At 44.5% G+C, this 13,967-nt stretch overlaps 1 protein-coding gene and 1 non-coding gene across 2 annotated transcripts in view; both read right to left on the minus strand.

Moving 5' to 3' along the window:
• LOC126281522 (uncharacterized) overlaps positions 1–13,967 on the minus strand; it is a 108,247-nt gene that overhangs the window by 56,753 nt on the left and 37,527 nt on the right. The window contains exons 3-4 of the mRNA XM_049980562.1: positions 8,947–9,119; positions 631–738 (exon numbers count right to left, since the gene is read on the minus strand). Of these exons, the coding sequence (XP_049836519.1) occupies positions 631–738; positions 8,947–9,119 (281 nt within the window). The remainder of the gene's footprint in view (positions 1–630; positions 739–8,946; positions 9,120–13,967) is intronic.
• Trnat-cgu (transfer RNA threonine (anticodon CGU)) lies at positions 30–104 on the minus strand. Its single transcript has one exon. It is a non-coding gene; the product is annotated as a tRNA-Thr (tRNA).

The following is a 13,967-nucleotide window of genomic DNA, read 5'->3' on the forward strand; positions in this document are numbered from 1 at the left end:
TATGAAACTTCCTGGCAGATTAAAACTGTGTGCTGGACCGAGACTCGAACTCGGGACCTTTGCCTTACGCGGGCAAGTGCTCTACCAACTGAGCTACCCAAGCACGACTCACGCCCCGTCTTCACAGCTTTACTTCTGCCAGTACCTCGTCTTCTACCTTCCAAACTTTACAGAACGTCTCCTGTGAACCTTACAGAACTAGCACTCCTGAAAGAAATAATATTGCGGGGACATGGCTTAGCCACAGCCTGGGGGATGTTTCCAGAATCATATTTTCACTCTACAGCGGAGTGTGCGCTGATATGTAACTTCCTGGCAGAAGTTGCACGGAATCAGGTGGATCACCTCAGCATGAAGAAACTGAATGGCAGCACGCAATTGTCACTTGACGGGAGACACTATTGTTGTAGGCACTTTAAGTGCTCACTGCACGCGTAGAACTGTTAAATGCGACGTGATGCTATCGGCGGGCATACTGGAGACACTGCGCAACACATCTGCGCACAGCGTCGTCAGAGTTTCACTATGGTTTTAATTCCGTGACAGATCGGTGGCTGAAAGAAATCTTCCGATGAGAGCACGAAAATTGTTGCGGGAGTTAGTGTAGAGGCGCTGACGATGTGTACTCACGAAAGCAGCAGGTGTGCCAACTCCCCGAGCAGTCCGTCGTGCAGTAGCGGCGTTTCGGCGGCCTCGCAGATCGCCCTCAGGAGGCACGAGTGGCCGTCCACACCCAAGCTGCGGGCAGAAAAGTTGTCACAATACAACGCCGCACACAAGCGTAGCAACTATCGATGTAGTCTAGTAGGATCAGATTTTGCCAGTGCTGCTTAGTCTACAGTCAACTAGTAGAAATATTTCAGTCCGTTATGTTTCTTATTTATTTATTTATTTTTGCTCCAGTAAACTGCCTATAAGAATCTCTTTCTCCACTACACTGCCACCATCTTGATTTATTCATTGCGGCTGTAACATATCAGTTCTCTCTGCGTCTATAAAATAATGAATATGATATTCTGAAAACAGTTATTACTTCTATTACAGGCTGACACCTGGCACTGAGAACATGATCCACTCAGTCATTCACATTTAAGTGTTGTTGGACAATCTGGAGACATTCAGTTTTATCACACAGCGCACGACTCATCATCAGCTGACTAATATAAGTTCTATGTGGTAAACCACATTCATGTGCTTGGTCTCGCTTTCCTCTTCCTCCTTATACCTCTCTCCCACAAATACTCCATTCTCCTCTTATACACTCTATAACTTTCCCTCGTTTTTTCTTTTAATTTCGCTCACATTCTGTCTCTATCCACCCCTCCTTTCTGCTCTTTACGTATATCTACACCTACATAGATACTCTGAAAGCCACCGTAAGGTGCGGGCCGGAGGGTACCCTGTACCTCTACATGTCATTTCCTTTCCTGCTCCACTCGCAAATACATGAAGGGAAAAACGACTGTCTATATGCCTCCGTATGAGCCCTAATTATTCATGTCTTACCTTCGTTGTACCAACGAGCTATGCATGTTGGCGGCAGTAGAATCGACTGGCGATCAGTTTAAAATGTCGGTTCTCTAAATTTTCTCAGTAGTGTTTCTTGAAAAGAATGTCGCATTCCTTTCAGGCGTCTGAGTTCCCGAAGCATCTAAGTGACACTTGCGTGTTGTTCGAACCTACTGGTAACAATTCTAGCAGCCTGCCTCTGAACTGCTTCGATGTCATACTTCAATCCGACCTGGTACTGATCCAAAACACTCGAGCAGAACTCAAGAATACGTCGCACCAGCTATGCGGTCTGTTTTATAAGTGAACCATCCTAAAGTTTTCCCAATAAACAGAAATCGACCATTCGGCTTCCCACATCGCTTTGAAATCTTACTCCAAGATATTTAAACGAGTGAATTGTGTGAAGTACAACACTAGTAATATTGTATCCGAACATTACAGGTTTGACCCTCCCACTCAACCGCATTAACTTACATGTTACCATATTTAGAGCTAGCTGCCATTCATCACACCAAGTGTAAGTCGTCAAGTCGCCTTCTAAACTACTGGCCATTAAAATTGCTACACGAAGAAGAAATGCAAATGATAAACGGGTATTCATTAGACAAATATATTACACTAGAACTGACATGTGATTACATTTTCGCGCAATTTGGGCGCACAGATCCTGAAAAATCAGTACCCAGAACAACCACTTCTCGCCGTAATAACGGCCTTGATACGCCTGGGCATTGCTTCAAACAGAGCTTGGATGGCGTGTACATGTACAGCTGCCCATGCACTTTCAACACGATACCACCATTCATCGAAAGTAGACTGTCGTATTGTGACGAGCCAGTTGCTCGTCCACCATTGACCAGACGTTTTCAATTAGTGAGAGAGCTGGAGAACGTACTGGTCAGTGCAGCAGTCGAACGTTTTCAGTATTCAGAAAGGCCCATACAGGACCTGCTAATGCAATCGTGCATTATCTTGCTGAAATGTAGGGTTTCGCAGGGATCGAATGAAGGGTAGAGCCAGGGGTCGTAACACATATGAAATGTAACGTCCACTGTTCAAAGTGCTGTCATTGCGAACAAGAGGTGACCGCGACGTGTAACCAATGGCACCCCATACCATCGCACAGGGTGATACGCCAGTATGGCGATGATGAATACAAGCCTCCAATGTGCGTTCACCGCGATGTCGCCAAACACGGATGCGACCATCATGATGCTGTAAACAGAACCTGGACTCATCCGAATAAATGACGTTTTGCCATTCGTGCATCCAGGTTCGTCGTTGAGTACACCATCGCAGGCGCTCCTGTCTATGAAGCAGCGTCAAGGGCAACCGCAGCCATGGTCTCCGAGCAGATAGCCCATGTTGCTGCAAACGTCGTCGAACTGTTCGTGGTTGTTGTCTTGCAAACGTCCCCATCTGTCGACTCAGAGATCGAGACGTGGCTACACGATCAGTTACAGTCATGCGGATAAGATACCTGTCATCTCGACTGCTAGTGATATGAGGCCGCCGGCCGCGATGGTCTCGAGGTCCTAGGCGCGCAGTCCGGAACCGTACGACTGCTACGGTCGCAGGTTCGTATCCTGCCTCGGGTATGGATGTGTGTGATGTCCTTAGGTTAGTTAGGTTTAAGTAGTTCTAAGTTCTAGGGGACTGATGATCACAGCAGTTGAGTCCCATAGTGCTCAGAGCCATTTGAACCATTTGATACTAGGCCGTCGGGATCCAGCACGGTATTCCGTATTATCTTCCTGAACCCACCGATTTCATATTCTGCTAACAGTCATTAGATCACGACCAACGCGAGCACCAATGTCGCGATACGCTAAACCGCAATCGGGATAGGCTACAATCCGACCTTTATCAAAGTTGGCAACGTGATGGTACGCATTTCTCCTCCTTACACGAGGCATCACAACAACGTTTCACCAGGCAACGCCGGTCAACTGCTGTTTGTGAATGAGAAATCGGTTGGAAACTTTCCTCATGTCAGCACGTTGTAGGTGTCGCCCACGGCGCCAACCTTGTGTGAATGTTCTGAAAAGCTAATCATTTGCATATCACAGCGTCTCCTTCCTGTCGGTTAAATTTCGCGCCTGTAGAAATTTTTATGGCCAATAGTGTATCTTCCTGCAGTCACTCAACCCCTACCGTATACCACGGCATCACCAGCAAACAACCGCAGATTGATGCCCATTCTGTCCGCCAAATCATTTATGTATATAGAAAACAACAGCGGTTCTATCGCATATCACTGGGGCACTCTTGACGATACCCTCGTCTCTGCTGAACAGTCGCCGTCGAGGACATCATACTGCATTCTATTATTTGAAAAGTCATCGAGCAAGTCACATACCTGTTAACTTATTCCAGATGCTCGTACCTTCTCTAAAAGCCTGTGGCGGGGCACCGAGTCAAATGATTTTCCGGAAATCTAGAAATATGGAATCTGCCTGTTGCCTTTCACCTACAGTTCTCAGTATATCATGTGAGAAAAGGGCAAGCTGAGTATCGCAGAAGCGGTACTTCCTAAAACCATGTTGATTCGTGGACATAAGTTTCTCAGTGTCGAGAAAGTTTATTATATTCAGAGTGAGAATATGTTCAACGATTCTGCAGCAAACGGAATTTAGGGATATTGGTCTGTAATTTTGCGGGTCCTTTCTTTAACATTTCTTATATACAGGAGTCATCTGCGCTTTTCTCCAGTCACTTGGCGATTTGCGCTGGGCGAGGGATTTGCGATAAGGGGACAATGCCGTAGAGTACTCTTTGCAAAATCGAACTGGGATTCTATCCGGACTTGGTGATTTATTTTTCAAATCTTTCAGTTGCTTCTCTACGCCAGGTATATTTATTTCTACGTCACTCATACGGGAGTCTGTCCGATGGTTAAATGACGGTACGTTTACACGGTTTTACTGTATGAACGATTTCTTGAACGTGAAATTTAAAACTTCGGCTTTCGTTTTGCTATCTTCAACTGCCACACCAGACTGGTCAGCAAGGGACTGAATGAAAGCCTTAGACCCGCATAGCTATTTTGAATTTTCTCGGATGCTTTTGCTAAGCTGTGACGGTGGCAGTTGTTGTATGCTTCGCGCATAGATCTTTTCACAGACGCACATATCTCTACTAAACTTCGCTTGTCGTCATTTGTGCGTTCCCTTTTGAACCTAGAGTGCAACAGCCTCTGTTTCCTCAGCATCCGCCGAATTACGCTGTTAAACCATGGTGGGTCTTTTTCATCCTTTATTAGCTAACTAGGCACATAACTCTCCAGACCACCTTTTATAATCTGCTCAAACTTTGCCCACAATTCGTCTACATAAGTCTTACCGGAACTAAATGATGCCTATTCACTGTTTAAGTGAGATGTTAATAATTAGTTATCTGCTCCGTCTAGCAGAAACACTCTCCAAGAGTTCTTGACTGGCATTACTTCCCACCCCGATGAACATTTCCTCTTTCACCACTACTCTTTCTGATCTTGAGCCTTGTTTATCGTCATTGCAAGTTACATTTCTGTAGTAGAATTCTAATTGTAAACCAATAAACTAGATATCCAACTTTCCTCTTTTCTGTGAATATCTCTTGCGAGGAAGAAAACAAAACAGCACATTGTTGTTTATACAATTTATGTTTAAGGATGAATAATATAATTAGAAAATATATATATGGCAGAAAGAAATTGGCTAATGTTTCAGATGTCTCGCTATCTTATTTACACTCCTGGAAATTGAAATAAGAACACCGTGAATTCATTGTCCCAGGAAGGGGAAACTTTATTGACACATTCCTGCGGTCAGATACATCACATGATCACACTGACGGAACCACAGGCACATAGACACAGGCAACAGAGCATGCACAATGTCGGCATTAGTACAGTGTATATCCACCTTTCGCAGCAATGCAGGCTGCTATTCTCCCATGGAGACGATCGTAGAGATGCTGGATGTAGTCCTGTGGAACGGCTTGCCATGCCATTTCCACCTGGCGCCTCAGTTGGACAAGCGTTCGTGCTGGACGTGCAGACCGCGTGAGACGACGCTTCATCCAGTCCCAAACATGCTCAATGGGGGACAGATCCGGACATCTTGCTGGCCAGGGTAGTTGACTTACACCTTCTAGAGCACGTTGGGTGGCACGGGATACATGCGGCCGTGCATTGTCCTGTTGGAACAGCAAGTTCCCTTGCCGGTCTAGGAATGGTAGAACGATGGGTTCGATGACGGTTTGGATGTACAGTGCACAATTCAGTGTCCCCTCGACGATCACCAGAGGTGTACGGCCAGTGTAGGAGATCGCTCCCCACACCATGATGCCGGGTGTTGGCCCTGTGTGCCTCGGTCGTATGCAGTCCTGATTGTGGCGCTCACCTGCACGGCGAAAAACACGCATACGACCATCATTGGCACCAAGGCAGAAGCGACTCTCATCGCTGAAGACGACACGTCTCCATTCGTCCCTCCATTCACGCCTGTCGCGACACCACTGGAGGCGGGCTGCACGATGTTGGGGCGTGACCGGAAGACGGCCTAACGGTGTGCGGGACCGTAGCCCAGCTTCATGGACACGGTTGCGAATGATCCTCGCCGATACCCCAGGAGCAACAGTGTCCCTAATTTGCTGGGAAGTGGCGGTGCGGTCCCCTACGGCACTGCGTAGGATCCTACGGTCTTGGCGTGCATCCGTGCGTCGCTGCGGTCCGGTCCCAGGTCGACGGGCACGTGCACCTTCCGCCGACCACAGGCGACAACATCGATGTACTGTGGAGACCTCACGCCCCACGTGTTGAGCAATTCGGCGGTACGTCCACCCGACCTCCCGCATGCCCATTATACGCCCTCGCTCAAAGTCCGTCAACTGCACATGCGGTTCACGTCCACGCTGTCGCGGCATGCTACCAGTGTTAAAGACTGCGATGGAGCTCCGTATGCCACGGCAAACTGGCTGAAACTGACGGCGGCGGTGCACAAATGCTGCGCAGCTAGCGCCATTCGACGGCCGACACCGCGGTTCCTGGTGTGTCCGCTGTGGCGTGCGTGTGATCATTGCTTGTACAGCCCTCTCGCAGTGTCCAGAGCAAGTATGGTGGGTCTGACACACCGATGTCAATGTGTTCTTTTTTCCATTTCCAGGAGTGTACAATTGGCTGCGACAAAGAAAACTAAACTGCACATTTGTACAGCAAAGCAATTTCTTTCTCACACACGGTTTCGACATTAAAACATGTACATTGTTGTTTAAAAAATATGTAGTCTTTTTTCGTCTGAGTGTTTGATAGAGTATCGTTTATAATTTGAAGTATATAAATCCGTCAAGAATGTTTCGAGATTTTTGTAAACCACATTTTGTATATAAAGGGCAGACACTGTTACCCATATGAAATAAAATCGTCATAACTTCATAACGGTTTGCGTTAGGACGTTCAAACTGCACGGTTGGCCGCGGGTCATGATACATTATGGGAAATAGTTTGCGCTTTATGGTTTGGTTTAGCGACGAAGCCCACTTTCATTTGGTTGGATTCGCCAACAGGCAAAATTTGCGCATTTGGGAGACTGAGAATCCTCATTTAGCACTTGAGAAGTCTCTTCACCCTCAATGGGTGAGAGGTTGGCGTGCAGTGTCCTGTTACGGAAGAATCGGTGCGATATTTCTTGGTAGCACGGTGACTACAGAACGGTACGTGAAGGCTTTGGAAGATGATTTCACCCTCATTATGCAAAGTGATACTGGTTCCGACAAGATGTAGTTTGTGCAAGACGGAGCTCGACCCCATCGAAGCTGGAGAATGTGATCTCCTGGAGGGCCGCATTCTGGCTCTGGGGTACCCAGAGGTCACTGGCATGGGCCTCGATTAGCCGCCATATTCTCCGAATCTGAACACACGCGACTTCTTTCTTTTGGAGCTATATTAAAGAGAAGGTGTACAGCAGTAACCCCAAAATCGTTGCAAAACTGAAAACAGTCCTTCAGGAGGTTATGGCAACATCGATGTTCCGACGCATCAGCGGGGCATGCAGAATATCGCTGTTCATTTGTGCCACATCATCGCCAATGATGGCAGACATATCGAACATGTCATAACCTAAATCCGAATATCTTTAGTGACGTTCACATGTTGGATAAAGTGTGTGCACGCCTTAGTTTGTGACAAATTTACGTTTTTGTCCATATCGTTCAATGTCTGTCAGCCTGTATTATACATCCAGTAAACCAACGATTATCCGCTGTAATTGGGGACTTATAATAGCGGAGGATCCGCAATTAAAGTACGAAGTAATGTATTACTGTTCTTCAAAAGCAAAAATTAATTACCATGCCATAATTAAAATCATTTAAATCATTTAAGGCATGTTTATAATAAATTCTACTTTAATAATGTATGTGTGAAAATTTGGTACTTACAAAGGATACAGAACAATCCAGTGGCACATTATCTTACACTACTTTGAAACAAAATACAGTCCAGTGCTTCCAATGTTCGTGCACGACATTGTTTACAACAATCGCATTGTACTGTGGCATTCGCACATCCCTGGCCTCTCCAGGGTAAAAGAAAAATTTCCAACACCCAAAAATGAATAGGAGTTGCAGGCCGCAGATAGTCCGCAAAGTGGATAATCCGTCTGCGGATAATGGCAGTGTACTGTATTATATACATATAGCCTACTACCCGCTGAACGTTCATTAGAGTATTGTGTAAAATTGTAAGTAAATTTGTGAAGATCGCTTCGAGGTTTCTTGCAACGTCTCCCTCTTACACATTATATATATATATATATATATATATATATATATATATATATATATATATATATATATATATATATATATATATAGTAGATTATGTCCGTCAGAATACACATTAGAGCGTCCTGTAAAAATCTGAAGCGTATTGGTCAAGAAGTAGTGACAAAGCTTTTTAGTAACAAATTTTCCCACCTGCGTATTTTATATATCGCATGCTTAAAAAAACAGTTATACAAAAACACACGCGTACTCGCATGCAGAGTTGGGACAAAATTTCAAAGCACTCAGCCAGCAAGCTTTCGAGTTTTGCTTGCACAAACATACACAAGCTGAATTATTATATGTTACGATTTTTCCTTAGAAAAAATCTGAATTAATTGTTACACAACAGCTTTAAAGCAAATCATGTTCGCGGGGAGTACAGGGTAACACGAGGCAGGAAATTGTTAACCCTTGCAAGTTGATAAATGCGCTGAAAGATTAGCATGGCGTGACGAATAGCAAAAATAGTAAGGTGACGTAATCGTGAGGGTGAAAAGGTGTTTGTTGCTACACACTGTCTGAGAATGGCAGAGCTCCACATAGAGGTGTGATCGCACCGGGGTCAGTACTTCAGCAGTGACCAGTGTTTTCGACGCATGCTCCGCTATCGCTGACGCAGGTACGTACCCGTCCATGAGGGAAGAGATGGCGCCATAGGCTGCGGCCCGCCCCACCGTCACCGTCAGGTCTTGCTCTGCCTGGCTGATGTTGGTCATCTCGGCGTACAGCCACTGGAACTGCAGCTGCATCACCATCGTGCGGTTGGGCAGCTTCACCGGCGTCGTTATGCCTACGACAAACTGCCACACGCGGCATGCTAAGAACCATCGTTACAGCTTACCACCTGTCGAAATTCCATACGCATAAAACAAATTGTGAATCTGTTATACGACGATCAGTGTGGCTTTGTGGAAAGTTACAGGCAATAGAGAGGCGGTTCTGGCGCTGCGGTTGACAGGGGAAGCCAGACATGTACATAGGATTCAAAGAAACTCAACCCGAACAGGCCATGGAGGCCCAATGGTACCGACCGACCGCTGTCTCATCCTCACCCCACAGGCGTCACTGGATACGGATATGGAAGGGCATGTGGCCAGCACACCGCTCTCCCAGCAGTATGTCAGTTTACGAGACCGCTAGACAGGATTTGGCAACCAGCAACAATTGTGCAAGATGTTCAAAATTCTGAGCAAACTCTGAGTAAGCTACAAAGCACAGAGAGTAGTGTCCACGATGCAGAGAATAGCGGCTGCTCCCGGCGGAGTTTCGAGTCCACCCTCGGTCATTGGTGTATGTGTTGTTCCTAGGATAAGTTAAAGTAGTGTGTAAGTCTACGAACTGATGACCTCAGCAGTTTGGTCCTTAGGAATTCACACACATTTGAACATTAATCTGCGGCCGGCCGAGGGAGCCGAGCGGTTCTAGGCGCTTCACTCCGGAACTGCGCGACTGCTACAGTCGCAGGTTCGAATCCTGCCTCGGGCATGGATGTGTGTGATGTCCTTAGGTTGCTTAGGTTTAAGTAGTTCTAAGTTATAGACGACTGGTGACCTCAGATGTTAAGCCCCATAGTGCTCAGAGCCATTTGAACCATTAGTCTGCAATTAACGAAAATACTGAGCTAATGTTGTTCAGTGCATCGTCGTCAATCACCAATGGCCGTATCTCCACTGATACCTATTACACTCTCTACAGAATGTACAATAATAAAGAGAAAGCAATCAGAATGAAACGCCAAGAACAGTGAACTCGGATTAAAAAGGGTCTAAGAGAGCGATGCAGTCTTTCGCTCCTACTGTTCAATCAAAACACTGAAGGAGCAATGAGGGGAATAAAAAAACGGATCATGAGTGGGATCAGGGTGAAAGAATATCAACGATAAGACTCACTGCTCTCGTCAGTGAAAGAGAAGAAGTATAGAATGAACAGTCCAATCAGCACACACTGTGGATTGAATGTTAATCGAAGAAAGACGAGGACTAGCAGAAATGAGATGAACTATAAACGTAACATCGAAATTGGTCACCACGAAGTAGGCTACGTTAAGGAATTCTGATACCTCGTAAGCAAAATAACACATGACGGACGAAGCAAGGAGGACAGGAAACACAGAATAGCGCAGGCCGAAAGAAGTCTACCAGTATCCTAAGATTAAACGTTGGCGTTAATCCGAGGAATAAATGTATAAGATCAAACGTCTGGAGCGCAGTACTGTTTGGAAGTGAACAGTGAAAAAACCAGAAAAGAATATAATCGAAGCGTTTGAGATGTGGTGTTGTACCAGTATGTCGATAATTAGGTATACCGTAATATAAGGAATGAGAAGATTCTTCGCAGAATAAGCAAAGAAAGGAACACCTGGAAAACACTGACAAGAAGATGAGACAGGATCATAGAAAATGTGTTGAGATGTCATGGAATAACTTACACGGTACACTGTAGGAGCCTTCCATCTCATTCGATAAAGAACCGTCATGTGAAGTCGAAAAGCTAAAGGAAGTGCCAGAACATCTCGACGGGAGGGGGGGGGGGGGGGCATGATAATTCTCCAAGAAATGGATATACTACAGCGTGACATTTCCGTTCCTGCACAGCATACTTCTATGGCAACAACACGTTTGCGACACCATTAAGTAGAAGAAGCTTTCACGCTGCAACCACAGCATAAAATTGCACCCATCTTGTCCGTAAGGACCTAACGGACCGACCGACGACGGCTTGATAAACAGCGCTGGGTCTACGTCTGAGCTCTGCAGGCGGTGTGGACCTCGTTCAGCGAAACAATCGCCATTGCATTGGCTTCTGTTCTCCAGAAAACGTAAAACCACAACGCCTCAGAGTGCAACCAGCGAGCGAACACCACTGGTGTCGTGTATAACGACAAAATATAGTATTTTCGAAAATGCATACTTCAAACTGCCACACATTGCAAAAAGGTTATGTGCAACTACACCTATCTCATTATTCCGCACTTGCGTCTTCTCCTGAAGGGCATGTACGGAAAATAAAAACGTAAATGTTCCCGTGTGAGGTCTGATTTTTCTCATTTTATCACGATGATCATTTTTCCCTTTGTTATTGGGATTTAACAAAATTATTTGGCATTCGTAGACGTAATTCAGTGATTGTAATTCTGTGAAAAGATCTCTCCACAACGCTAAACAATTTTGTTTTAATGGCAAAGACCTCCACTTGCTTATCATTTCTATGACACTCTCTCCCATATTTCGTGGTAATACCAAACGCCCTGCATTCATTTGACGATTTTTGGTAACATCCGACAATACTACAGCTTCCCACGAATCAGTACTCCAGAAGAGGACGGACAAGCATTGTGTAGATAGTCTCTTCAGTAGATTTCCTGCATTTTTTTAAGTGTTCTGCCAATAAAGTGCAGTCTTTGGTTCGTCTTCCGCACAACATTTTCTATATGGTGTTTCCAGTTAACATTCCTCGTAACTGTAATCTTCAAGTATTAACTGAATCAAGATGATATTATATTCATCACAATCTGGCAGCTTGCTTCGTTGAACAATATGAGGAAGGTTTGAGGCGCTACTCGTTACGTCACATAAATATCAATTTCTTATTATTTAGAGCATCCTATACACAATACTTACGCTATCAAGGTTTCATAACCTGAACCACACTCACATTCTACGTTTCATCAACACGCGCTTTGAGAAATGTTGAAGCCATCTGAACAAAGATAGGTACAACTGTTTTGCTGGGATGCGCGTTCACTTTATATGTTGTCCCTTGAATATATCTGGGTTATGGTTGGCTGGCCACTTGCCATCATGTTTCCGCTCCAGTCGGTATCGACACTTTCTGAATTCATGCACGAACCAAGGAGAAAGAGATTCATCTGGAACATACCTACGCCGTCTCTGATGTTCAAAGTCACGATGTTTATAGACTGTGATTGGTGTGCGTGGTGCCTTTGCACCACTCTGAATTCTGAAACTTAGAGACCAAGTACGGTTATGAAATTCCATCCATTTGTGTATTGTTGTGTAGTTAGTGTAGAGTATAAAATGCAGTTCATACGTCACCGTCTTCTAGCACATTTTCACAAACGTTTTTCTACATGGTAAGTAGCATGGTTGGCCTTTCTTATGACTGTTTAAAGAAAGTTAAATTGTAATTTATTTCATTTGACATCGTTCCTTAGTTGCTTCAAAATTCATGGAGGTATGTTCTGTGTTTGCAACTAAATGAAAGTCAGTTTGTTTTTTTTGCCATACGTGTTTCCCTTCATATATACATTACAGTCACATTTAGAAACAGTAGCAGAAAAACCACATAAATATCAATGAGCATGTATATACAGCTATACACCAGTTACAATACCAACAATGTAAATCAGGCATCTAGGAATGACAGGCAGGAATTTCACAATTAGGCATAGAGAATACATAAAAAGCTGGAAGTATCAAAATAGCCATTCTACCTTTGCTGAAAACCTGATAAAATGTGCACGTGAACCACCCAGCATGGAACAGGACACAGAAATTATTAGAGCGAACAAATACGTCCAAAAACTCCTGAAATTACACAAAATATTTAACATTCAAAGAGACCTTGCAATGAAAAAGAAAGTAATTAATGACCAAATGAATATAAGCAACAACTCACTAATCATTTTAGCCACTAAAATAATAGAAAATAGATATGTAAATCATAACCCCACTGAATAATTAATTAATCCTCCCCGTCTCTCTCTCTCTATCTCTCTCTCTCTCTCTCTCTCTCTCTCTCACACACACACACACACACATACACACGCACACTTACCCGCGGTAGCCCCCACCCCCAAGCACACACAGTCGTAAAGCGACAGGAGGGGGAGGACGGAGGGAAAGGCAGAGAGGAGAGAATGCATTCACACAGGCAATAACACACTCGCACAAAACATTTAAAAACATATAACACACGACAGACACACACACACACACGCACGCACACATACACACACACACAGAGATAGATACATAACAAATGAACAAATATCACACCATACAACACAAACAAAAGGCGAAAGAAGTACAAATGCAGTGTTGCGATAAATGTGGTTGAAAAAACGACGAACTGGACCATCTGGAGTGTGGAGACCGAGTAAATACATCTCCAGGACAACCCACATATATCAATTACACTGAAAATGTTAAATAACACCAAAGGATAATTTAAACTCACGAAACTTGTGCTGCAAATGTTGTTTCTAACCTGAAAAAGAAGAGCAAAGCAGGAGAAAACGTAACATAGTAACATACTTGTAACTACTACACAATGCATTTATTATACGTTTGAAAACAAACATGTACTACAGGCTACTGAAGATACTTCATAATTAAAAGAAGCCTTCCATGTAGTTGCAAGGACTGAACATACTTCCATGAAAAGTAATGTAATCTTTGAATTTATTCGTGGACTCACGTTTCAGCTATTGAAGACTAGGTGAACACATAAGTCGTCCTGGTATGCAAGTGCTGACAAATATCAGCTGGCAGAGTGTCTAACAGAGAGAACTAGCGTTATGACCAACCGCTTAACAATGCGTCAGTCCACGTTTGGAAAACAAAACTGACGCGATTTCGCATGGCGTGGATTCGGCGATGATTTGTAGGTTTCCGGAGGTACGTGGC

The sequence above is a fragment of the Schistocerca gregaria genome, chromosome 7, assembly GCF_023897955.1.
Source record: "Schistocerca gregaria isolate iqSchGreg1 chromosome 7, iqSchGreg1.2, whole genome shotgun sequence".
Classification (NCBI taxonomy): domain Eukaryota; kingdom Metazoa; phylum Arthropoda; class Insecta; order Orthoptera; family Acrididae; genus Schistocerca; species Schistocerca gregaria.